The 24,957-nt window shown below is 36.7% G+C and overlaps 3 protein-coding genes across 3 annotated transcripts; 1 reads left to right on the forward strand and 2 right to left on the reverse strand.

Annotated features, from left to right (window-relative positions):
- Positions 1-8,033: 8,033 nt before the first annotated feature.
- LOC112784262 (cullin-4) lies at positions 8,034-15,873 on the forward strand. The gene is made up of 17 exons (XM_025827416.3): positions 8,034-8,606; positions 9,359-9,474; positions 9,590-9,936; positions 10,473-10,653; positions 10,871-10,993; positions 11,095-11,382; positions 12,290-12,415; positions 12,547-12,648; positions 12,730-12,783; positions 13,313-13,419; positions 13,512-13,572; positions 13,666-13,797; positions 13,912-14,049; positions 14,157-14,237; positions 14,395-14,475; positions 15,399-15,479; positions 15,562-15,873. Exons 1-17 carry the CDS (start codon positions 8,306-8,308, stop codon positions 15,673-15,675), a joined length of 2,433 nt encoding a protein of 810 aa, XP_025683201.1. The 5' UTR covers positions 8,034-8,305; the 3' UTR covers positions 15,676-15,873.
- A 544-nt stretch (positions 15,874-16,417) lies between these two features.
- On the reverse strand, positions 16,418-16,937 carry LOC112784264 (outer envelope membrane protein 7). Its single transcript, XM_025827417.3, has one exon. It carries the CDS (start codon positions 16,870-16,872, stop codon positions 16,630-16,632), a length of 243 nt encoding a protein of 80 aa, XP_025683202.1. The 5' UTR covers positions 16,873-16,937; the 3' UTR covers positions 16,418-16,629.
- A 3,350-nt stretch (positions 16,938-20,287) lies between these two features.
- On the reverse strand, positions 20,288-22,157 carry LOC112783397 (F-box/kelch-repeat protein At1g30090). Its single transcript, XM_025826331.3, has 2 exons — positions 21,884-22,157; positions 20,288-21,760 (listed from the first exon to the last, which is right to left on the reverse strand). The coding sequence occupies exon 2, from the start codon at positions 21,630-21,632 to the stop codon at positions 20,436-20,438; it is 1,197 nt and encodes a 398-aa protein (XP_025682116.1). The 5' UTR covers positions 21,633-21,760; positions 21,884-22,157; the 3' UTR covers positions 20,288-20,435.
- Between the last annotated feature and the right edge of the window lie 2,800 nt (positions 22,158-24,957).

The following is a 24,957-nucleotide window of genomic DNA, read 5'->3' on the forward strand; positions in this document are numbered from 1 at the left end:
TGTTGTGAGATTACATCTAATGGTGGGAGATTACTCACTTTTGTTTTGATGGTTAAGTGCTGGCCAGAAAACACAAAAGTTGCTGACCCCTAGACTTTTCCTTTAAATATTTGGTATTATTAGACAATATTAGTATTGATTGTGGTTATACTTTAATTTTGAAGAAGGGTTGGTTCTTGTTATATTTTTCTAAGTGAATTTTATCATGTTAAATAATGGTTAGAGTTGGAAATTTAGATATTTTTACATGCTAGCTTACAAGAAAGTATCAACATAATGTAATGTTAACGGCCCGGTTTTCACCCGATTTTCACCCGATATAATTGTGGCCCGAAAGTGTATTAGTTTCATCGGGTCTAGGGTCGGATTCGGGTCTAATAAATAGACCGATGTATATTTCGGACCAAGTCTGAATCACATCAAACCCGACTTCACCCGATCTATGTGCACCCCTAATTATTCTATGATTAAATAACACTTGTCTATAATTCTTCTCTAAGAAAATGAGATTTTTCTTTCGGTATTAAAAATTTTAAGTGAATTTACCTGTTGCTTATTAAAGGAAATATTGTATTTAGTGTAAAGTATATAAAATTGAGTTATGTCTTAAAATTTTATCTGAAAATATTCAATAAATTAAAATTTTGTGTCTAAATTAAAAGTTTAGGTTCAATTTTTAACCACCAATCACAATATTAGATTCAGTACTTTTGTTTAGGGGTGATCGCGGATCGGATCGGATATGACCAACATTTCAATCTTATCCGCACTAAAATCATCGGATCGGATCCAATATCCACAGTTTTTAAGCTTGGATACGATCCGATCCGATCCGCACATTTGTGGATCGGATCGGATATCGGATATATTCGCAAAACTCAAAAATATTTTTAAAAGTTTATTTTTTTCTATTTTTTAAATATGTTTACTCTTAAAATAATATTAAACATATTTTTCTTAAATAATAAATTAAAATAATACAACATATATGATAATTATTAGTTGAAATAAAACATAAAAAGAATATTTACTTATTTATTTCTTTATTTTTGCAGATAAGCGGATATGCGGATATCAACACAAAATTCGCAATCCGATCCGATTAGTGTGTGGGTCTGATTCGATCGGTTCCGATAGCCTTGCGGATCGGATCCATATCCGCAATTTTCAGATCGGATTCAGATAAACACTGCGGATATGTGAATCGGATCCGATCCATGAACACCCCTACACTTAGAATTCAAGTATCCTCCTCAAAGGAAACTTGTCTAAAACTACCTATAGGCGGTAGAGGTCGAGTTGTTGATATAAGATGGATTCAAAAAAAAAAAAAAAGGTTCCAATTATAATCCAGAAACTATTGGAATATATATATATATATATTGCAGAAACGTGAAATCAAAGTAGGTGATAAAGTGGCCGGGAGACATAGAAATAAGGGTATCGTTTCCAAAATTTTGCCTAGACAGGATATGCCTTATTTACAAAATGGAAGACCCGTTGATATGGTCTTCAACCCATTAGGAGTTCCGTCAAGAATGAATATAGGACAGATATTTGAATGCTCACTCGGATTAGCGGGGAATATGCTAGATAGACATTATCGAATAGTAACCTTTGATGAGAGATATGAGCAAGAGGCTTCGAGAAAACTAGTATTTTCTGAATTATATGAAGCCAGTAAACAAACGTCGAATCCGTGAATATTTGAACTCGAGTATCCGGACAAAAGCAGAATATTTGATGGAAGAACAGGGAATCCTTTTGAACAGCCTGTTATAATAGGAAAGCCTTATATCTTGAAATTAATTCATCAAGTTGATGATAAAATACATGGACGTTCTTGTGGGCATTATGCACTTGTTACACAATAACCCCTTAGAGGAAGGGCTAAACAAGGAGGACAGCGCGTAGGTGAGATGGAGGTTTGGGCTCTCGAGGGATTTGGTGTTGCTCATATTTTGCAAGAGATGCTTACTTATAAATCTGATCATATTAAAGCTCGTCAAATAGTACTCGCGACTACGATCATTGGACGAATAATACCAAAACCCGCAAATGTTCCAAAATCCTTTCGATTACTCATTCGAGAACTACGATCTATCTCTAGCTATGGAATTGAATCATTTCCTTGTATCTGAGAAGAACTTCAGGATTCATAGGAAGGAAGCTTAATTGGATGGAATCATCATTTTTACTCTATGATTGATCAATATAAACATCAACAACTCCGAATTAGATCGGTCTCTCCTCAACAAATAATTGCTTGGGCAAAAAAAATCTTACCTAATGGAGAGATAGTTGGGGAAGTAACAAAGCCTATACTTTTTGTTAGAGAATCATTAGAATTAATTTAGATCAATTAGTATCGTCTATATTTATATAGTATATCTGTATATTAATTGTAGGAATCTATGCCTTTATTACTCTGATTTATTTAGCACCTATAAATACCCCTTGTATATTGTACCTTTGATCACACTCAATAATACACTTTTCAGATTACTCTCTCAGACTCTTGTTTCTAACATGGTATCAGAGCCTAAGGTTTGTTTTCCAATGAATTTTTGTTCATAGTCTTCTTGTTTTTCTCTTTCGACAGTGCTTCTTTGCTCTCATTTTTTGATCTGTTTTCGACACTTTGGTTCGTCACCTCTGGCATCATCGTGTTCTTCTCTTCGTCAGCTTTCCAACGCCGCCAGAAGCCCCCGGATGCGCCCTCACGCGCTGCCGGAATCTTGCTGCCCACCTCCATTGTTTCTCCTTCCAGAAGCTTCAGCAGCCGTTGGATCTCGGCGCCGATCAGACGATCCTCACGCTCCCACGTGTTGTGACGCAAGCCCTCCTCGCACTCCAGCTTTTAGCAGTCGTTGGATCTTGGTGGCGATCGCACGATCCTTGCCCTCCCACGTGTCACGTCGCAAGCCATCCTCGCGCTCCAGTAACCCGTGAACGACCCGACCCGATCCGGTTGCCCACCCGTATTCAACATCATCGCCAACGTGGCATGCCGCTCCTCTCAGGCGCCGCCACGTGTCATAGTTCTGCTGATGTGGCGCTGACGTCACTGCTGATGTGTCAGAGAAGTGGGACCCTCTCTAAGATTTGTTGGTGAGCTCTTTTTGATTCTGCACTCCGATTTCTCATTTTCTGCTCCGAAATTGCCATTTTCTCTCATCTCTTTGATCTTTGTGACTCCTATCATGGAAAAGCCAGATGTTTTTGCTGCCACTGACATAAAGGGTAAATTCTGTCGAAACTGTAACCGTTCTGGGCACCTCTTCTCCGACTGTCCTTCTGTTGAATGTCGCACATGCCACCAGAAAGGTCATATTAGCTACCATTGTTCACAACTGTTCTGCCGTTACTGCAAGCTCTCAGGACATTTAATTACTGCCTATCCTACTAGCCCACCACGTCCTGATTCACTCAACTCGTCTCCTATCTCTCTATCTGATATTGCATATCTTCTTCAGCGTCTTTTTTCGGTTTCTGGTAATACTCCTGCTGCTTTTTCCACCCCTACAGGTAATTCTAAATGGTTCCTTGACTCGGGTTGCTTTAATCACATATCTCCGTTGCGTAATATTTTCTCATCCATGTCTACCATTACAAATGGACCTTCTATCAATACTGCAAATGGCTCCCTCTTGCACGCAACACACAAGGGTTCTGTATCCCAATCAACTCTTAATCTTCATGATACTTATTATATTTCCAAATTAAACTTCAATCTTATTTCTGTTGGTCAACTTGTTGATCTGGGTTTTGAAGTCATTTTTTCCGTTTCTGGTTGTCGTGTACAGGATCCTCGGACGGGACAAGTCATCGAGACTAGACGTAAAGTCGGAAGGTTGTTTGAACTTGAGAATCTTCATATTCCTCCTGTACTAAATCTCTGTGCTGCTTCTTCTCCCTCTACCCTCCACTTATGGCATCAACGTCTTGCCCACACCTCCTTAGGAAAACTGTGTCCTCTTGTGTCTCAGGGTATTTTAGGTCAGGTTCCAAATGAATCTTTTAATTGCATTTCTTGCCAAACTGCTAAACAACATGCTTTATCTTTTCACAATAATTTATCTCTTGCTTGCTCTCCTTTTGATCTAATTCACTCTGATGTTTGGGGCCTCGCTCCCACTGCCTCTATGGGCGGAGCTCGTTACTTTGTCGTTTTCATTGATGATTATTCCCGTTTTACTTGGGTTTATTTGATGACTAATCGCCATGAGCTACCTCAGATCTATATCAACTTTGCTACTATGATTAAAACTCAGTTTTCCAAGGTCATTAAGGTTTTCCAATGTGATAATGCTATGGAATACCGTGATTCCAGACTCTTAGCCTTTCTTGCAGAACAGGGTACTTTGTCTGAGTTTTTTTGTCCTGGTACGCAAACACCGTCACATTCTTGACTCCGTCCGTGCAATGCTCCTTTCTTCTTTGTGTCCTGAGCGTACTTGGGGTGAAGCTATTCTTACTGCTGTTCATGTTATCAATAGACTCCCTTCTTCTGTTCTTGGTAATGTTACTCCCTTTGAGTGTCTTTATCATACCTCCCCAGATTATAGTTTTCTTCGAGTTTTCGGTTGTGTATGTTTTGTTCTTCTTCAGCCTCATGAACATAGTAAACTTGAACCTCGGGCTCGTATGTGTTGTTTCCTTGGTTATGGCACTGAACACAAGGGTTATCGTTGTTGGGATCCTCTCTCTAAACGTATTCGTATATCTCGTCATGTTGTCTTCTGGGAGCACCACATTTTTTCTCGGTTCTCATCCTTTGAGTCCATTCCTACTACTCAGTCACCTTTGTTTACTAACCCCAATGTTGATCTTTTTCCTAGTGATGATTCTACAAATTCTATCTCGAGTGACCCTCCACAACCTCCTGTTCTTCCGCCTTCTCCATCTCCCGATGATTCCAGACCGGACGATGATCCTGCTCCTACCGTCATGCCTCCTCCTCCCGCTCGTTCTTCTAGGGTAAGGAATCCACCTCTTCATCTTCTTGATTACCATTGCTTTTCTACTATCCTTCATCAACATGAACCTAAGTCATTCAGAGAAGCCTCCTCAAACCCAAATTGGCAACAAGCAATGCAGGAAGAAATACAGACACTTGAGAAAGTACACACTTGGGATTTGGTTGATCCTCCTTCTAATCAGAAAGTTATGGGCAGTAGATGGGTATACAAGATCAAGACTCGCTCTGATGGCTCTATTGACCGTTATAAGGCCCGCTTGGTTGCTCAAGGTTGTACGCAAGAGTATGTTATTGATTATGAGAGACTTTTCCTCCTGTTGCTCGTTTTACATCTGTTAGAGCTCTTCTTGCCATTGTCGCGGTTAAAAAATGGTCTCTCAGTCAGATGGATGGGAAGAATACATTTCTTAATGGGGATTTGAAAAAGAAAGTCTATATGAAACCACCTTCGGGATATCCTTGTTCTTCTAATAAGGTTTGTCTCCTTTGCAAGGCACTTTATGGACTTAAGCAAGCTCCTCGTGAATGGTTTGACAAGTTCAGCACTACCATATGCAGTCTTGGTTTTACTTCTAGCCCTCATGAGAATGCCCTCTTCATTCATAAAAGCGAACATGGAGTTGTTCTTCTACTTTTGTATGTTGATGACATGATTCTGGGGATGATGTTGATGGTATCTCTGATTTCAAGGCCTCACTTCATCGTACCTTTGAGATGAAAGATCTTAGTTCTCTCAGCTATTTTCTTGGTCTCGAGGTCATCTCCACCGATGATGGCATCTATCTCTCTCAAGCTAAGTATGCTTCAGATCTTCTTGCTCGCGCTGAGATTACAGATAGTCGCACTGAGTCTACTCCTCTTGAGCCTAATGTTCGATTTACCGCTATGGATGGCACTGTTTTGGATAATCTGACTCTCTATCGACAGTTAGTTGGCGGTCTCGTCTACTTGACTGTCACCCGACCAGACATCGCTTATCCGGTTCATGTACTTAGCCCGTTCTTGTCAGCTCCTCGTACTACTCACTATGCGGCAGTTCTTCGCATTCTTCGCTACATCAAAGGCACTTTATTTCATGGCCTTTATTTTTCTGCCCATTCCTCTTTGTCTCTTCAGGCTTACTCCGATGCTGATTGGGCTGGTGATCCCACTGATCGTCATTCTACTATTGGTTACTGTTTGTTTCTTGGCGATGCTCTCATTTCTTGGCGTGTTAAGAAGCAAACGTTCACTGCTCGCTCAAGCACAGAAGCTGAGTACCGTGCCCTCGCTGACACCACTGCTGAAGTTATCCCGGTTCGTTGGCTTCTCGAAGATCTGGGTGCTCCTCAGTCGTCCCATACTGATGTTTTTTTGTGATAATCGCAGTGCTATTTAGATCGCCCATAATGATGTGTTTCATGAACGCACCAAACACATTGAGATTGATTGTCACTTTGTTCGGCAACGTATCCTTATTGATGCTGTTCGTCTCATTGCTGTTGGAACACTAGATCAGACTGCTGATATCTTCACGAAAGCTCATCACCCGACTCGTTTCCGGACTTTGTTATCCAAACTCAAGTTGGTATCCTTAGCTCCCACTTGAGTTTGAGGGGGGATGTTAGAGAATCATTAGAATCAATTTAGATCAATTAGTATAGTCTATATTTATATAGTATATCTGTATATTAATTGTAGGATTCTATGCCTTTATTACTCTGATTCATTTAGCACCTATAAATACCCCTTGTATATTGTACCCTTGATCACACTCAATAATACACTTTTCAGATTACTCTCTCAGTTTCTTGTTTCTAACACTTTTCATTACAAAACTAATAAGCCTGAAAAAGATGGATTATTTTGCGAAAGAATTTTTGGACCTGTAAAAAGTGGAATTTGTGCTTGTGGAAATTATCGAGTGATCGGAGAGGGAAAAAAAAAGACAACCAAAAATTTTGCGAACAATGTGAGGTAGAATTTGTTGATTCTCGGATACGTAGATATCAAATGGGTTATATAAAACTCGCATGCCCAGTAACCCATGTGTGGTATTTGAAATGTCTTCCTAGTTATATTACGAATCTTTTGAATAAATTTCTTAAAGATTTAGAATGTGTAGTTTACTGTGATGTGTGATTTGATTAAAATTTTTATTGTACAGATTTTGAACAATAAACTGTCATTCCAATCAATTAATTTAAAATGTTTTAGATCTGACATATCTTTGAAAGTGAGTAACATAAAACTCAAAATTTTGGGTATAAAAAATATTTTTCATTCAATTAAAAAAGAAAATAGATTTATGGTATAATAACAAAAAAATATAAACTTTACCTAGTAAAAAAAAACTTTTTGTGGGATTATAATTCCATTATTCCATTTCTTTTCTAAAAAATGGAATTTGTGTTCAAATCCTGTTTCAATTTCACTCTCTAGAAATAAATACTGCTCAAGAAACAACGTGGCAATTTGTTTTTTACATTCCAAATAAAAGAAAAAAAAAGTGTGTGGGGCATCTAACTGCATGCAATATGCATGTATAGAGATTGGCCCACAGGACATGGTACAGGAAAAGTAGCGGTTCCATCTGATGAAATGGGCCAAATGCTGTTGCAACCCAATACAAAAGTCACTGTGAACTGCCAACAACACAATCTCTAGCTATCAGCCTACTACATCCCTCACCAAAAAAACAAAAAGCTATGAGCCTACTAGTACTACGGCAAGATAATAACAAGAGAAATGCTAAGGGCAGCAACTTTTGTAATTTGTAATCATCAAATAGTCATTAATGATAATTTTAATGGTGTAAGATTAGTGTAAGATTTCATCCAATGACTCACTTTTCTTTGCTAGTTACATACTGGTCAAAATTTGATAGAATTGCTGTCCACTAGACTTTTTCTAATAATAATAATAATAATAATAATAAAGTATGAGATACACATTCTTTAATGAAAATTTAAATTACATTTCATGCAAAGATTAAGGAATAAATTGCAACAAGGCACAGTGTCAAAAAAGGTTACAGTTCTGTACAAAATTTGAAGATTTAAAACTTTTTCAATTAATTTTGATGTGTTTATAATTATGTGTAAATTAAATAATGGAAAAACATAACATAAAATATTGGAATGCGCGTGGGAGAGGGAGAGCGAGGCATCCCATCTCATCCCATCCATGATCTGAAGGTGTTCAAATCCATCGTCACTCGCTCACTCACTCACTCACTCACTACTCTTTTTGAGTAGAAATGGTAATGGTGGTGGTGGTGGTGGAGCTGTAAGTGAATCCCTCGAACGCAAACAGAAACACACACTTTCTTGTGTTTTCATTTTCATGTCTCAGCCCTCAACGAAACGCTCGTCGCCGTCGCCGTCGCCGTCGCCAGCTGAAACAAACAGCTCTATGAAAAAAGCCAAGTCGCAAGGCCTCGCCTGTGCTCTTGACTCCAACGCCATCTCCTCTCACCACCACGACCTCCTTTTCGACTCCATGTCCCACAACGACCCCACCGCCGCCGCTTCCCCCTCTCCCTCCCCCTCCCCCAACAACCCTCGCGCTCCCGCCGCCAACCTTTCCCGCAAGAAAGCCACGCCTCCCCACCCCGCTAAGAAGCTCCTCATCAAGCTCCACAAAGGTGCACCTCCAATCCCCCTTTCTATTAACCTAATTTCCATTTCTGCTTATATTCTTTAATTCTTCCCGTTTTTCAGCTCATAGGCTTTTTCTCTGTTGATCTGGCTTTTCCAAGTCTATTAAAATGTGAAGCACGATATGAAACAGTTCAGTTTCTTTGGCAAACAATAAGATGGGCTCAATAGGTGTACTTATTTAGGTCATTCTTACGTCTATAGACCCACACAAGTTAATTACTGAGTCAGTCATAACATAGAAGCTCCTAATGTAAGACCCAAACACTCACTTTTGCCTATTAGTTTAGTGCAGCTACCAAGAGAAAGAATTTAAATTTAATGCACTAACTGCCTTTCGATCATATCCTGCCACATTAGAAAATGTGGTTCAGTCTTGCATTTTTCACTTGAATGATCATGCAAATGCAAAGACTCAATGCATCCAAATTGAAATTCACTTTATATAATGTCAGATGCGATATCATGGGATTTACTTTATAGAGATATCTATCAATAACTTCTAGTCTTCTACATCTAAACTTATTTGTATTTTCTTATTATGGTGAATGTATATGTAACACATGGTGGTACTGTAAGCTTGTTTTCTTTATGTGGAAGCGGAACATATTTGTAGTTTCCTGTTTTTCTTTGGAAAACAAATTGGCACAGTAGTATTGTAAATAAGTTTGAATATTTAGCTTTACAAAGGGACAACTTCTAAATTTATTATTCATACGTCCCTGTTTTCCTTTCAAAGGTAAGCCAACACTGCCCACAAATTTTGAGGAGGTTACATGGGCAAAATTGAAGTCTGCTATTTGTGCTATATTCTTGAAGCAACCTGACTCTTGTGATTTGGAAAAGCTTTATCAGGTATTCCTAGATATTCTGTTATTATTTATTATTCACAGTTGGGTTGGCTTGGGTTTGTCCTGTGAATTTTATGGTGAAATAGCTCATTAGTATTTTATGTTGAACTCTTCTGTAGGCTGTCAGTGATCTTTGCATATATAAAATGGCTGGAAATCTTTATCAGCGAATTGAAACGGAATGCGAAGCACATATATCTACAGCTTTGCAGTCTTTGGTTGGACAAAGCCCAGATTTGGTTGTTTTTCTATCTCTAGTTGAGAGATGTTGGCAGGATCTTTGTGACCAAATGTTGATGATTCGAGGTATAGCCTTGTATCTGGATAGGACATATGTGAAGCAAACAGCAAATGTACGGTCCTTATGGGACATGGGCTTACAACTTTTCCGCAAACATCTTTCATTATCTCCTGAAGTTGAACACAAAACTGTTACCGGTCTTCTAAGAATGATTGAAAGTGAAAGGTAAATCCTTATGTTACAATCCTAATCTTATAAATGAATGTCAGACCTCTTTATAGATGACTATGTATGCAGGTGGCAGGGAGTGTTTTTCGTTGGTTTTTCTATTTGCTGTCATCATAGATTTTATTTTCTTCTTGCCATTACCTTGCATGGGCTGAGTTGATATGACACTGATGAGACCATGAGGGAGCATGTGCTGTCAAAAATTAGTAAATACTTGTAATATTCCTGATTTCCTGTTTCAAAATATATCAGTAACCATTGTAACTGGTTGAAATACAAAGGATAATTTTGTGAATAGTTTTGGCTTGAGTAGTTTGTTAATTATTTTTTAATGAATTTGGCCCAGTAGAATACGCCTTTATTATATATGACCATTATTTGTGGTTATGTGAATTAATTTATCTCTCTTACCATAAAAAAGATTAGCTAAATTATCATTTTTTTAGTTTTTTTTTTTTTGGGGGGGGGGGGGGGGCATAAATGTCCTTTTGTGATGGAGCTTTCATTTTTCTGTTTTTCGTCTGGTATTTCAGATTAGGTGAAGCAGTGGATAGAACGCTTCTAAACCATCTTTTGAAGATGTTCACAGCACTGGGAATATATGCAGAAAGCTTCGAGAAGCCATTTCTTGAATGCACATCTGAATTTTATGCTGCTGAAGGTATGAAATACATGCAGCAATCAGATGTTCCAGATTATTTGAAGCATGTGGAGGTGCTTCCTTTTCTTTATCCCCTTCTATTATCTTGTTAGCTTGAATTGTTGGTATTTGTATGTGCTCCTTTAAGTAGTTCTTTAACTATTGGATCTTGCCATGCCATGTATGTATTTTATCTGATCATGCATAATAGTTATCTTTGCATAGTTGAACCCTTCCTCCATACCACATTGTTTATGTACTGAATTGATATTTTTGTACTCATTTTTGTAGACAAGATTGCAAGAGGAACATGACAGATGCCTGATCTACTTGGATGCGAGTACTAGGAAGCTGCTGATAGCCACAGCAGAAAAGCAACTTCTTGAACGTCATATACCTGCCATTCTTGATAAGGTTGTGACTGCTACCAGCTTCATTATTTTTCTGGGTGTTCACCCCCGCCCCCCTCTTTTTTTTTTTCTCCCATTTATTGAATTTTGTTTTTGGTGTTACAGGGTTTCTCTGTGCTTATGGATGGAAATCGCATTGAAGACCTTCAGAGAATGTACTCACTCTTTTTAAGGGTCAATGCCCTTGAGTCACTAAGACAAGCCCTAAGTTCATATATCAGGAGAACTGGGCAGGCCATTGTTATGGATGAGGAGAAAGATAAAGACATGGTTTCTTCACTTCTGGAGTTTAAGGCTTCTCTTGACAGAATATGGGAAGAAAGTTTTTATAAGAATGAAGTATTCTCTAACACCATTAAAGATTCATTTGAGCATCTTATCAATCTACGACAGGTATTCTCATTTTTATGTTGTCATTTTCCTATTTTTGTTAAAGTCTCAAGATAGAAATTCAGTAAGTTGTGGGCCAACTGTTTTGAGTTTTTTTTCCTTTAATTCCACTTTCCTGCTCAAGTTTATGGCTACCATTTAACTTCCAAGTTTTTAGTCTTGCAATTGCCACGGACTTGATCCTGTGAGGTAGTAAAAGCAATGTTGCCAAACCATTTTATCCTCTAGCTATCATAAGTAAACATTTTATATCCTAATCATTAAACCAAACCTGATACAAATACCATGGCTGCAGATATCAATATAGCTGATGTCTTTTACATGCCATTGAATTGCTTTCAATGTTTTGAAAATACTATGACTGTGACCGGTTGCTGTGATTGTAATACAATTTTTAATAGAATAAAAAGGTGAGTACAGACATCCTTGGATATTTGCACTTCCTTATCAATCAACTTCAGCATAGAATGGCCATAAGCTGTGCTTTAATTTAGAAACATAGCCTAACCCTAACAGCCTTCTTTTTAATGCCAAAGCATTTCAAAGTGTATCACAAGTACACCTGGAGAGGACATCTACCCACTTAGAATTCGAAACAGCTTCTTCCGCTAACACTTAGCTACCTTGTAAAAAAAATGGGCTACAGTCTCTGAATCAGATCTTCATAAGAAACATGCGACAACAAGATCTACGTTAGCTGTTATGTTTAATGGAGCATAACATGCTAATTTTGAATAAATTTCTGCATCCGTTGTTTATGAATCAACTATATTGTGTCCATGAGAGAGCTTGTGAAATATCAAAGCTCCTCAAGATAGGTGAAGTGGTTCCTTTACACTTGGGGATTTTTTCTTTTTCTGTTTTGGTGATTTGCAGTCAACTGACTCTGTTGCTATTTTATGTGTGACAGAACCGACCAGCAGAGTTGATTGCCAAGTTCTTAGATGAGAAGCTCCGTGCAGGTAACAAGGGTACTTCTGAAGAGGAACTGGAGGGAACACTTGATAAAGTCCTGGTTTTATTTAGGTTCATTCAGGTTTGTTCAATTTTTCTTTGGTGAATCACCTACACAATAAACACTGTTTTTTGTACTTTTCATTTAAATTTCTTCTGATATTTTCTCAATATTGATAGTGACAACATTACTTGACATTTCTTGTTTTAAAGGGCAAAGATGTGTTTGAAGCTTTTTATAAGAAAGATCTTGCAAAAAGACTTCTTTTGGGAAAAAGTGCTTCTATTGATGCAGAGAAGTCTATGATATCCAAGGTTGACAATTTCCTTTACCATTTAATTTCTGAATTAGTTAATATACTTTATTATGTTAACCATTTTCTTTCATCAATACAGTTGAAGACTGAGTGTGGCAGTCAGTTCACAAACAAATTGGAAGGAATGTTTAAGGTATAATCTGAATCAATTTATAGGCTAGCAATTTTATTCCTTTAGTAGACTCTTGGTTTGGTACGTATTGGGTGGGTACTCTCTATACCAATCATAGTATTTTCAATTTCTTCCTTTAATTAAGAATCTGTATCTGATGAGAAATTCTCTTTATGGTCCTTGGTCCCGATTAAGATCCAGCTGTGGGGCTGAAACTGGGTTTTGAATCACAAATTCCCTCTCTATTTGAAGAGCCATTGTGGTTTGAAAAATGAGAAATAAGTCTTCTTCCAGTGAATACTTCTGTAGTTGTGTAAAAATCTACAGCATATCAGCAACTATGGAGTGGTCCCTTGTATGAAATAACTATGACTTAAATTTAAATTTGCTGAATGAACAAAGATTATGGTAACTTTCTTTGATAGTGTCCATTTATGTGATATTGTGTCCTAATTTGATGGTTCATTGTAACTATGATCAACGTGACCTGACTAACTTAATGGATTACCAAGCTTTTATTTCATAGATTCTTGCATATTTTCTCCCTCAGGACATTGAATTATCAAAAGAAATAAATGAGTCCTTCAAACAGTCATCCCAAGCAAGGACAAAACTCCCATCAGGAATTGAAATGAGTGTTCATGTCCTGACAACTGGGTAAGCTGTTGTCTTTTGTTTCTTAGCTATAATGATCTATAACTTACTGCTCTCAGTTACTCCATTGACTTTAAGTTGCTGGATGAGTGCAGGTACTGGCCAACATATCCACCCATGGATGTTAGACTTCCTCATGAATTGAATGTTTACCAGGTTCAGCACTAGCCCTGATTAATACTCTTCAACTTTTGGTGGCCCTGACAGTGGCTCACCTGGCATGGCCGTTTTCTTTTCCTTTTCCTTCAGGATATTTTCAAAGAGTTCTATCTTAGCAAATACAGTGGAAGGCGTTTGATGTGGCAAAATTCATTAGGTCACTGTGTCTTGAAGGCAGAGTTTCCTAAAGGGAAAAAGGAGTTGGCAGTCTCCCTATTTCAGGTTTGCCTATCAAAACCTTTTTATGTAACATCATTTCTTTATCTGTATTGCTGTCTATATAGCACTGCATACATTTTTGGATGGATTCATTTTGCATTCCTGATTGAGTTTCAGACTGTTGTTTTGATGCTATTCAATGATGCCGAGAAACTGAGCTTTCAAGATATCAAGGACTCTACCAGTATCGAGGACAAAGAACTGAGAAGGACTCTGCAATCACTTGCATGTGGAAAAGTTCGTGTCCTACAGAAGGTATGTTTGGAATCATTTAGAGAATTACCAGTGTATAAAATTTATTTTGTAATTATGGTCCTTTTTTAGTGTCTTAATGGAGATTTCTTTTGATGAACCTGCAACAGTCGCCGAAGGGTAGAGATGTGGAGGATGATGACTCATTCTCTTTTAATGATGGCTTTACAGCTCCTCTTTACCGTATAAAGGTATCACCCTCATTGCTTAGATCACACTAGAAAACTGATTAAATGAAATCTCAAACTTTCACTTTTGTTTCAATTCTGGAAGTTAAGGACTTTGCTTTTCTTTGGTTTTAGTCCTCTAAATTTTTCATTTGAGTTAACTTCACCATCTGGAATACAGGTGAATGCCATTCAGTTGAAGGAGACAGTGGAGGAAAACACAAGCACCACTGAAAGAGTTTTCCAAGACCGTCAGTATCAGGTCAATTTTCTGTTCTCAAAAGCCTTTTCAAGATCATATCTTAGAGGCCAATAGGCCATAGTACATGAAAATATTTTGTCTTTGTATGTTATTGAAGTTTAAAGAAAAGCTCACTCAAATAAATTCTCAAGCTAAAAGAAAAGCTGTTGGATTCAATAATGAGAAAAGATGTTATCTGAAGAACAATTTTTATGCACCAACACTCCCAATCAAATCTTTTCATTTCTGTGACCTTTGAAGTTGTAGAGATTTCAAGGGATAAAAGGTGTAAAAAACTGCATTAATTTAATCCTTTCTATATTACATTATTAAAATTCATAAATATTACAATATGGAATTGTAGGCAATTTAGATCAACATATATATATCAATCATGGTAGATGTACACTAAAATCAGCTATCAAAATCAGCCATCGTGTATTTATGTATAAATACATGTGTTGTTTAACTCGTTTCCGATGTGTACTTTGTATTCTGAACATGTTTTTTATACTAGTGGCTGGTTTTGGTGTATAAATAGCATTTTTGTATATCATATATAGGTGTTTGATTTGTTTTCTATCTTCAACTTAAGTTTATAATTTTATTTTAACTTTATTGAAATGGCGGCACCACCCTGTTTCCATTTTATTTCCCATTTTCAGGATATTTTTTTTGGGTTATAAAACAGGATAATAATAATAATAAAACTTTTATCTCAATTTAAAATGAATAGATAAAATAAACTGGACACCTTAAAAAATTGCCAAGTCCAACCAAACAAGAGCATATGCCTCGGTTAGGAATCCTGTTGCATGCAAGCAATATTATCGTATATGCCCTAGGTTTTTTCTTGTGTTCTTTTTTTAAAACAAAAAATTATATCAATTTTGCGTTGTACACCTCATCTCACAAAGCTTATGACTCGTATGTTTTTGTGGCAGATTGATGCTGCCATTGTGAGGATAATGAAGACAAGGAAAGTACTTAGTCACACCCTTCTTATTACCGAACTCTTCCAACAGGTAAGTCATTACCACACCTCATTTTATTAATCCCTACTAGTTATAATTGATACTGATTTAGGAATTGGTTTGTTATGAACAGCTCAAGTTTCCAATAAAACCAGCTGATTTGAAGAAAAGGATTGAAAGCCTGATTGACAGAGAGTATCTGGAGAGGGACAAGAGCAACCCCCAAATATACAATTATCTGGCATAGTCTTTCACATTTTCAAATGACGTGGGGCAAACTTAATGTTTGATCCTTCGTCATATGTACAGTAACAGTGGATTCCCGTTCTTTTTTTCCACCCCCATTCATCGACAACTGTACTTTATTATTGTAAAGCATAATATCTCGCATGATAATTTTTCCTTTTATACAAGATTCTCGGCGACTCAAAGTCATTCTCCAAAATGATCGAGAAATTCAATAGAATTAATAGATAAATGGTATCATCAACAAAATGTCATCTTATTTTAGATACAAATTAAGTTGTTGGGCCAATAACTTTCCATTCCATTTATGTTTTGTTGCAATAATGCTATATAAACAAGGGAAACAAATCGCGATGAGTGGGAGATACCATCGAGTTTTTTCTTTTAAAAAAATAACTTCTCACTTCATGACCCAAAAAAATAGTTCTTGTGATTCCATTCTCGCTGAATGACGTACGGTTATCGGTTGGCCACGTTTTGTTTAAGTCGCTTTGTGTGAAGCAACGAGTTCTGTCGTTTCTCCACAACTTCGCACCTGGAAAATCATAGAAGCTAACACATTATCAAGTTAAATAATAACGTGGTTTTGGTCATTTTTCTTTTCCTTAATAATACAGTGTTTAAACTTGCTTAATAATTTCCAAAAGAGCACTATAAACGAAGCTACTACTATCAAACATTCATTTTTAAACTTTGCTAATAACAATTCACAGCATCGCCATCTCCATTTCAGTAAAATCAGGTAGACGAATCTCAAACGTTTCATTATTCACTAACATTGAAATTACATTTAATCAAACTAACATCCCCACACTCAACCCTACATACAAAGGGAAAAATATCCTTTTTCCTCTCTCTGTTCTTCTTCCAAAACAAAAAGCGCTGATTTGAGTTACAGAAGGAAGTGAACGACGATACCAATCAGGCGGAGGGTGATGATCATGAGTGTGGCAGCTCAAACGGATTTGACGGCGGTGGAAGGTGCACAGGAGGAGGATTCATCCGTGTCGGCAGCGGAGGAGGGATTAAGAGGTGCGCGAATTGCACGGTTATCGTCGTCGGGATCGTAATCGGGGTTCAGATTACGATCGATGGCTTCGCGACCCATTTCGAGGCATGGCTTGCATGCGATCTCGATGGTGGCCCATCCGAGAAGCACCGCCGCCACTGCTATCACCGCGCTCGTGATGGCACCCATTTTTTTCCCGATTTTACTTAGCTTCTTCCTCTTCCCACCGATCCCTCTCTCTGTTTACGAAGGAAATCCATCGATAAAGTAAACTATCAAACTTTTCATGGGCTTCTATTGTGGGCTTTTCGTGGGCTGCTTACGTTTGGACTCTCTCGAAAATCATAAATACAAAATAACAAGTTGACTACCAAAAAAAAAAAAATAACAAGTTTACTTATATTAAAGTTTGCATTTTACCAACGCAAGTTGGCACAGATGGATGAGGGTCTGTGTCCCTTAACCATCTCTCCCGGGTTCATACTCACTGGAGGATGGGAATGGAGTTTGCTTGCTTGCTTGGGAGGGTCGCCCACTTTGTGTGCCTCTGCAGTATCCGAGGGATTAGTCATTGGGCTTCCGGCCTAATGGATACCCTGGTGCAAACAAAAAAAAAGTTTGCATTTTTTTACCATAGTTATTAGAACTGAACCGGTATTTGACCTGGTCATACGACTGGGTCACTGGGTCATTGGTTCAACCGGTGGGTCACTGATTAATTCGGTTGACCCGGTCATAATTAAATAAAGATATAAAATTATAAAATTAAAATTAAAAGTTAAATGCATATTTTTTAAAATATATTAATAACAATTAAATATCAATTCTTAGATATAATTTATACTACAAAAAGAGATAATAAATTAGTCACTAGTATAAAATATTTTTTCAATTTAAATGGAAAAAAAAAACAAAAGATAAACAATTAATATCAATGTATTTATATAGTATGTATTGTTACTTGTTTAGTATTCATGTAAATCATCCTTTAAAAGGATAAAAATAAAAAATAAAAAATCATTCACGTTTTGTTATATATATACTTTTTGTCATATACATTACTGAGGAACAAGTTTGCATAGCGGGAAGGGGGAGGTTGTATGCTCACGCGGTCTCCTGATCGAATCCCGTGGGTCGCCAATCCCGCGGTTCGGCGACCCACGGGTGCACCGTGGACCTGCGGCGGTTCTAATGTGATCTGCGGCGCGAACCGGCCAATTTTCAACAGATTTGATCACCATTGACCGATTCGCATTCATGTTCAGTCCAATTTGCCAATCGAACCGGTCAGATCACCGGTTCACTGATTTTTTTATCAAACTGGTCGGTCCAGTCCGATTCTGATAACTATGGTTTTTACATAAAGATAAATAATCATTGAATTTTCTTTTTTAGCTGTGGGAAAATTCAAAATTGACTCTTTGACCCAAGACACTGGTAATTAGGGGAGATGTCAATAAGCTGCAAGGTTTGATTGGCTTCTTGCTTTACATTCACTCAACTAAGTGCAACCATACCTTATCTGCTGCATCCACTGCTTTGATAGCAACATAGGGTTCCAACAATATTCAATTTGGTCTAACTTTCATTAGTTTGTAATAGTCTTTTGATTAATAATTCTCAGTTTCTCGCATTAAACTATTTAAAAAGAAAATTCAGTCCAATTAGTGCTCTAAAGAAATTCTTTTAAAATACAAAATTGTTTATGTATTTGATGTTATTAATTAAAATCTAGCATTTTGGATTAAAATTATCTACTTTTATATCATTAATAAAGGTATTGTTAGGTTGGACTAGCTAGGAGACTATATGAAAATGAAAAGATACAAACTTATTTGAATAAATAGACTAATACATAAATATAAAAGATGCCTCTGCCATATGACATACAAACTTATTTGTACATCTCTATCGTTTCAATGTTTTCTCATATTTTGTAGTCCTTTCTTAAAAAGACTAATGACTATATTCAACCACTCCTAGGTAACCTATCTCACCTAAAAGTATGATTTCAACCACCAAAACAAGTTATAATTTGAGATGACCAACCAAAACCAAAACCAAATTCATGGACCCAACAGCCCACTCTGATCAATTATCAATATCTTCACAATGAATACAGTAGCACGTGCAACATAACATTCTGCTACTTACATTACAATAATGGAAACGTGGATCTAAGAAAAAAACGTCATAGACTTTGGTTCACCCTACCCTATATCAAATTATTCAATTAATTAATATGACCACATCCTCTTCACAAGCAAGCAGCACATCACCCTTTTGTTGCAAAGCATTAAAATCTATTTAAAGTATGTACTTGCTAGCATTCAAGGAGTTCAACAAACTAAAGAATAGCATAATTAACACCATCATCAGTTGTCTAGTGTCGTGTATCTTGGAAAATACCATACTTACACAACACCATCACTACTTGGTTTGCACAAGTAATGAGTATCAATGCGGCTTTCTTTGACCATTAAGAAAGCCTATAATGTCTTTTAGGCAGCGTTTGGTGCAGAGACAGAGACTGAAAGATTGAGACTGAGAGACAGATTAAGAGACAGATTGAAATAAATTTTAGTATTCTGTTTGGTACAAAGTAGAAGACAGAAATTGAAACAAGAATGAAGCTCTAATTTAATTTGCACAAACGGTAAAATTAGAATTAATTAATTGAAATGAGGATATTTGAGGTATAAAATGTTATTAAAGTTTCAGTCTTCGTCTCTAAAAATTTTAGTCCCTGTGTCCCCACTTTTTGGAGGTACTGAAATACTGAAATTTTGGGAACAAAGACATAAATTTTAGTATCAGTCTCTGAGCTAACAAACATGATACTGAGTCTCAGTCTTCAAGTCTCTGTCCCAATATCTCAAAACAAACGCTACCTAGGAACAGAGGGATCAACTTGGTCAACAAGGGGGAGAAATTTTCTTACGGGAATTGAATATATTAGCAAAATCCAATCATGTACAACTTGGGAATTCTCAGGAAGTGACAGATACATGCATAAAACCAATGTACATCAATTCTAAAGAACAGTTGGTAAATAAATGTGGCTTATATTTAAAGGTGTTAAGACAATCACAAGTCTTTTCCATCAAGTTGTTGGTCCCTCTGGGCCAACAATTTGGTCTCTGTTTTAAAATTTTACTTAATATGTTAATGGTTCATGACTAGGTACTGCATTTCCTTTAGCACAGCTCATGATTGGTTAAGTTTAACCTGTGAGGTAAAAAGGCTCCAGTTCATAGACTATTGAGTTCTTGTTCAATTGTCCCAAGCTATATAAGTCACTATAACCTACTTACTGTTAATCAATCTATGGTTATAAGAAGCCTAATGGACAAAGTAAAATGAATAAGCATGTAAATTGCAGAACATTTTATTGTTGCAGTCTCTGTCTCTCACATGATATATTTAGTTCCTATGTATGCAGTTAAGTTGAGCAACTAAAGGGCTAACATGGAAAATGGCTTATGTGTAAATTACACCGAAACACTATTTTCCTTTCTATCCCATCAAAACTTTAATCTACTATGGCTTCAAAAAGACACATATTACTAGAAATTATGACAAAAAAACATGTTATAGAGCTCAATGAACCACAAGAAGGTACTTCCATTAATATAATTCGAAAGAGTATCCCCTCACACTGCGATTACAACTTCTAGACTATTGTGATAATTATATTTAATTACATTTTATTCAGATAACATTCTTACCACAGTACTAGAGAATAAGAAAAACTATGCAAACAGCACCTGAGAGCTTGAAGGAGTGAGATCAGATAAACTCTCCGGTGCATCAATTACATGCCACCGAACACTGAAGCTCCATTTTTCGTCAGAATTTTCGTCTGGAAGCAGTCTAGAGATATGACCAACAGCAACATGAAGATTTCGGCCCACGACATAAATATGGCAATCGCAAGCATTGACAGCAAAAGGCTTGCATATTTGCTCAGGCAAAGGGGGACCATCTATGGCATCCCAGGAGTCTGTTTCCATGTCATAGACCTTTAGCTTCATTCTTTCAAGCTCAGAGACAACAAACAAGTGGCCGTAAACAACGACACTTGAACCGGTCCAGCCTTCTCTAAGTCCAACAGCCATGTTTTCCCAATTATCTGTTCTGGGATCATAGACTTGCCCCCTTGGAGAGACATAAAAGGGCCATAACCAGCCTTCCGTGACGAGAAGCTTCCCGTTGAGAACTGCTGCATCATAAGATGCCATATTGGTTCCCATGCTGGCGATAGAGCGCCAATTTCCAGTGAGAGGATCCAATACCTCAGCAGAATCCAGCTCATATAGATCAGTGCTATTCCCACCAGCTACATAAAGCATCCCATCAATTACTCCACTGGCAAAAAATGACCTTGCTGTATTCATCCTATTCATGACAGTCCAACGATTTTTCTGCATCTCATACTTCAAGACCAAGTCAAGAGGGCAGTCGACGTCGGAGACCATACCACCGCATACAAAAAGAGTGCCATCCCGGGGAATCGAAACACACCTAAAACCATGGGGGCAAACCTTGTCCTTACAGGGCATTGCAGGGATAGTGTGCCACGAAAAGTGAGTGAGGTCAAGAACCTGCCATTGGATCTTTCCAGTGCACTTGTGGTAGGCAAATACAAAAAGCCAGGGGTCTTTGAATCCCAATTGTCTCCTGTTGGTGAAAAACCTCTCTTTGTTTCCAAGTAGCAGATGCCACCTCTTGCATACAGCTCTACACGATGAATGACTCTGAACCGGCAGCCGGAGAAGGCAATTGAGAGCAACATCGTCCGGCAGGCCCGGTATTAAGGGGTCTCCCCTGAGAGAATATTCCAATGAAGATTGGATCACAGCTAACCTAAACTTGGGAGATAATGTCATTTGAGGGTCTCCTAACTTGTGTACTGCTCCCTGTTGAGACGAAAATCGAACACGCTGCATCTTCAAATCCTAAACCCTCCCTTTCACAACTAAACTTGATTTCATTCCCCCCAAAATCAAAATCCTCCTCAACAAACACAAAATTCTATGAAAGCCAGTAACTTTACCATCAACTGGAAAGAATTTAACTTTGGAGCACACAGAGATACCAATTTACAAAAAGGCAAAAGCTTAGAAGCAGCACATAGAAAAAATCTCAGCTTTATCCGAAACAGCAATCAGCAAAGCAAAACACAGAGAAGAGAACTTACAAGAAGGAAGGAGGTAGCTGGTGAAGTATATTATAGGCTGAAAGACGGTGACTTGAGATGAGAATTGAGATTGCTTTTTGAAGCATACATAGATATAAAAATTAAAAACTAAAAACAGAGGGTGATGAATGATTTCATTCCATTTGAGAGAAAGATTTGATTTATTTTATTGTATGCAAACACAATCCCCACGCGCTTTTCCACTCGCTTGTTTCACACGCAAATCCCAAACATGAGGCTTTCGCTCTCTTATCTTCTTTTTTATTTGTTTTTCAACTAACCTCCTCTTTCTCAAATAATTATTTACAGCTTGTTTAGGTAATTAAGGAAAAGGAAAAGAAAACAAAAAAACTGCTTTCACTCTTGAAAAATATATCTTTCAAAACTTTTATGTACTGTCATACGGGTATTTCCCTTATTATTGGTTACTAGAATTACTTATTTTAAAAAAAGATAAATTTTTACATAAATATAACGGATTTTTAAATTTAAAAACATAATTATAAATAGAAGTTATTCATTTTTAAATATAGTTAATATTTTTAACTAAAGATATAATTATTCTTCCTTAGTGGCACGTGTATTTTTCTTTTTTTTTTTTAAGAGAGAACAAGTATATATAAATTATAGTATTAATAAAGAATTGAGAAATTAACCAAAAATCTGCATAAAACAATTCAAAACTTTTAAAGATATAATTCATTTTCCTATAATTTGTTACTATTATTTGACAAGTACAACTAAAATATAGTATCATCTATCTATCTACTTAATATATTAAAACTGAGTTTTCTCTCAACTAATGAAAGTGAAGTGTCAATTTCTCATGAATCAATTTTTCCTCCAAAATGAATGAATTTAATGAATAATGCATAATTATACTAATTTAAAAAAATATCTTTATTATAATTATATAAAATTAATATTTAATGTATTATTAAACTACTTATCAATTATCAATTAGAAATATTTTTAATCATTTTAATGAATAATGCATAATTATTATAATTTAGGAAAATATCTTTATTATAATTATATAAAATTAATATTTAATACATTATTAAACTAATTATCAATCGAAAATATTTTTAATCATTTCAATTATATTGATACTATTCTAATTCTTATTCATTATCCAATGATTTTATTAGTAGCAAGTTGTTACCTTAATAATAATAATAATAATAATAATATGTCCTTAATTTGATATTTTTAATTTTTTTTAATTAGATGTTATCAGACTCTTAACTGAAAAGAAGAGTTTATATCATGATAAAAAACAGGAAGAAGTGACCATTACATTGTGATTGATCTTCATGATTTGGAGTATGTGAAATTTTAATATTTCACAATAAGATTTTGTTTTGTAACAATTATCTATACATATGCAAAATATTTTATCTTTTTCATTATATATTATTACTTATTTTACTTAATTCTTGCTTTTATTTAGAAATGAAAAAAAATAAGGTGCACATTGTGAGATCAATTTACAACTCAATTATTCAATTATCTATGTGATCACCAAACAACCGAATACATACTTATTCTCCAATTTACAAAATTTAATAAAGACATTGGTAAGCATATTGGTTTAACTTTTTATTTAACATATTTGTTTATATTATATTTGTGATCATATTATATCTATTTTTATGAATATATTTTTTTGAAACTTTTTTATGTGCACCCGAGGATCTCCGATCCCTTCGTACGGTTTTAGCCTGGTTGGGAGCATGAAATTCTCCGGCATTTGAACGCTCATGACCTCCTTTAAGAAGGGGTTGTCGAGTGTAAGCTTCTCCTTGGGTGGCGTAATACCCAAAGACTCAGTTCCTTTTTTGTTCGAGTCATTCTCGGCCGAGTTTTTAAAAGATTGCTCCGCCATTTTTCTGACTTCAGCTTGGAGTTCTGCTATCATGGTCAATAGCTCGGCCTGCGTGTTCTGGTTTACCCCATTGTCCGCCATATTGGGTATGGAAACTCTGCAAAACAAAGGAGGGGAGCCAGGTAGAGAAAAGATATGGGGTTAGTTACTTATAACTCGGGCTCCACGGTAGGCGCCAAATGTTTCGTTCTGGAGTATGGCTTCCGAATTATAGCTTGTCTGCGATCAGGCTGGGCAGTCCTTTTATAACTCGGAACGTTCTCCTCGGAACCGGGGCGAGGCTGGCGTGGAACCTGCAAAAGGGACTCCGACGCCCAAGTCAATAATATTCCAAAATAACGGAAAATACTTTAAAAGAGAGTAAAACAGATATCTTGTGTGGACTGAAGTGTCTTTCTTCTTCGGTACTTAGATGAGGAGAGAAGAAATCGTACCCCTTAGTGGGGTTAGAAGGTGACTTATATAGACGGAAAAGCTCAGTGATTTTGCCGTTACACCGAGCTTGCTAGTGGGTCTGTTATGGATATTTTCTGTTTTGTCCTCATATCTCGGTAACTTTGGGAGATTCAGCTAATCTCGGTTAGTTGGGAGAATTCGAATCTTACGTTTTCTGTTGTGGATAAGCTTGGTCAAAGCTCTGGAAGCTGAGGATTTCAGTATGGATCAGTGTGGATACATTCAAGCATAAATTCCTGCAAAAACAAGAGAAAACTGTGTTAAGAGGTGTGCTGAGAAGTTTATGAAGCATTCTATATATGCGCCTTGACATGAGATATGCTGAGCTTAACTAATGAGCTCCAATACAAGATTGATGTCTTTCATAATCTTGTCATGCCAAGCTATTTTTCTGTTTTAATCCCTTATTTTTTTGGGTGTGTCATTCAGTTAGTTTGCTTATAATTTTAGCCCTTGAACAAACAAACAATATAGTGTAGAGAAGTGAATTTTCTTGGTTGCTTTGTGTAGCCAAGAGCTGGTGTTAAATAAATTTCGAAAGATGAGCTACCCAAGTGAGTTCTCTGCATATAAATGTTTCTATGTCTTACAAAATAGCTTAGCTTTATGTGCTTGAAAATAGGCGTAAAATGGAATGAAGCAGGAACTCTAGCTACTCATGTTTATTACGAGTATTATTAACATATCTTTTGGTACTCTAATTGAAGTTAAAAGGATAGATTAAATCTCC

The sequence above is a fragment of the Arachis hypogaea genome, chromosome 20, assembly GCF_003086295.3.
Source record: "Arachis hypogaea cultivar Tifrunner chromosome 20, arahy.Tifrunner.gnm2.J5K5, whole genome shotgun sequence".
Classification (NCBI taxonomy): Eukaryota; Viridiplantae; Streptophyta; class Magnoliopsida; order Fabales; family Fabaceae; genus Arachis; species Arachis hypogaea.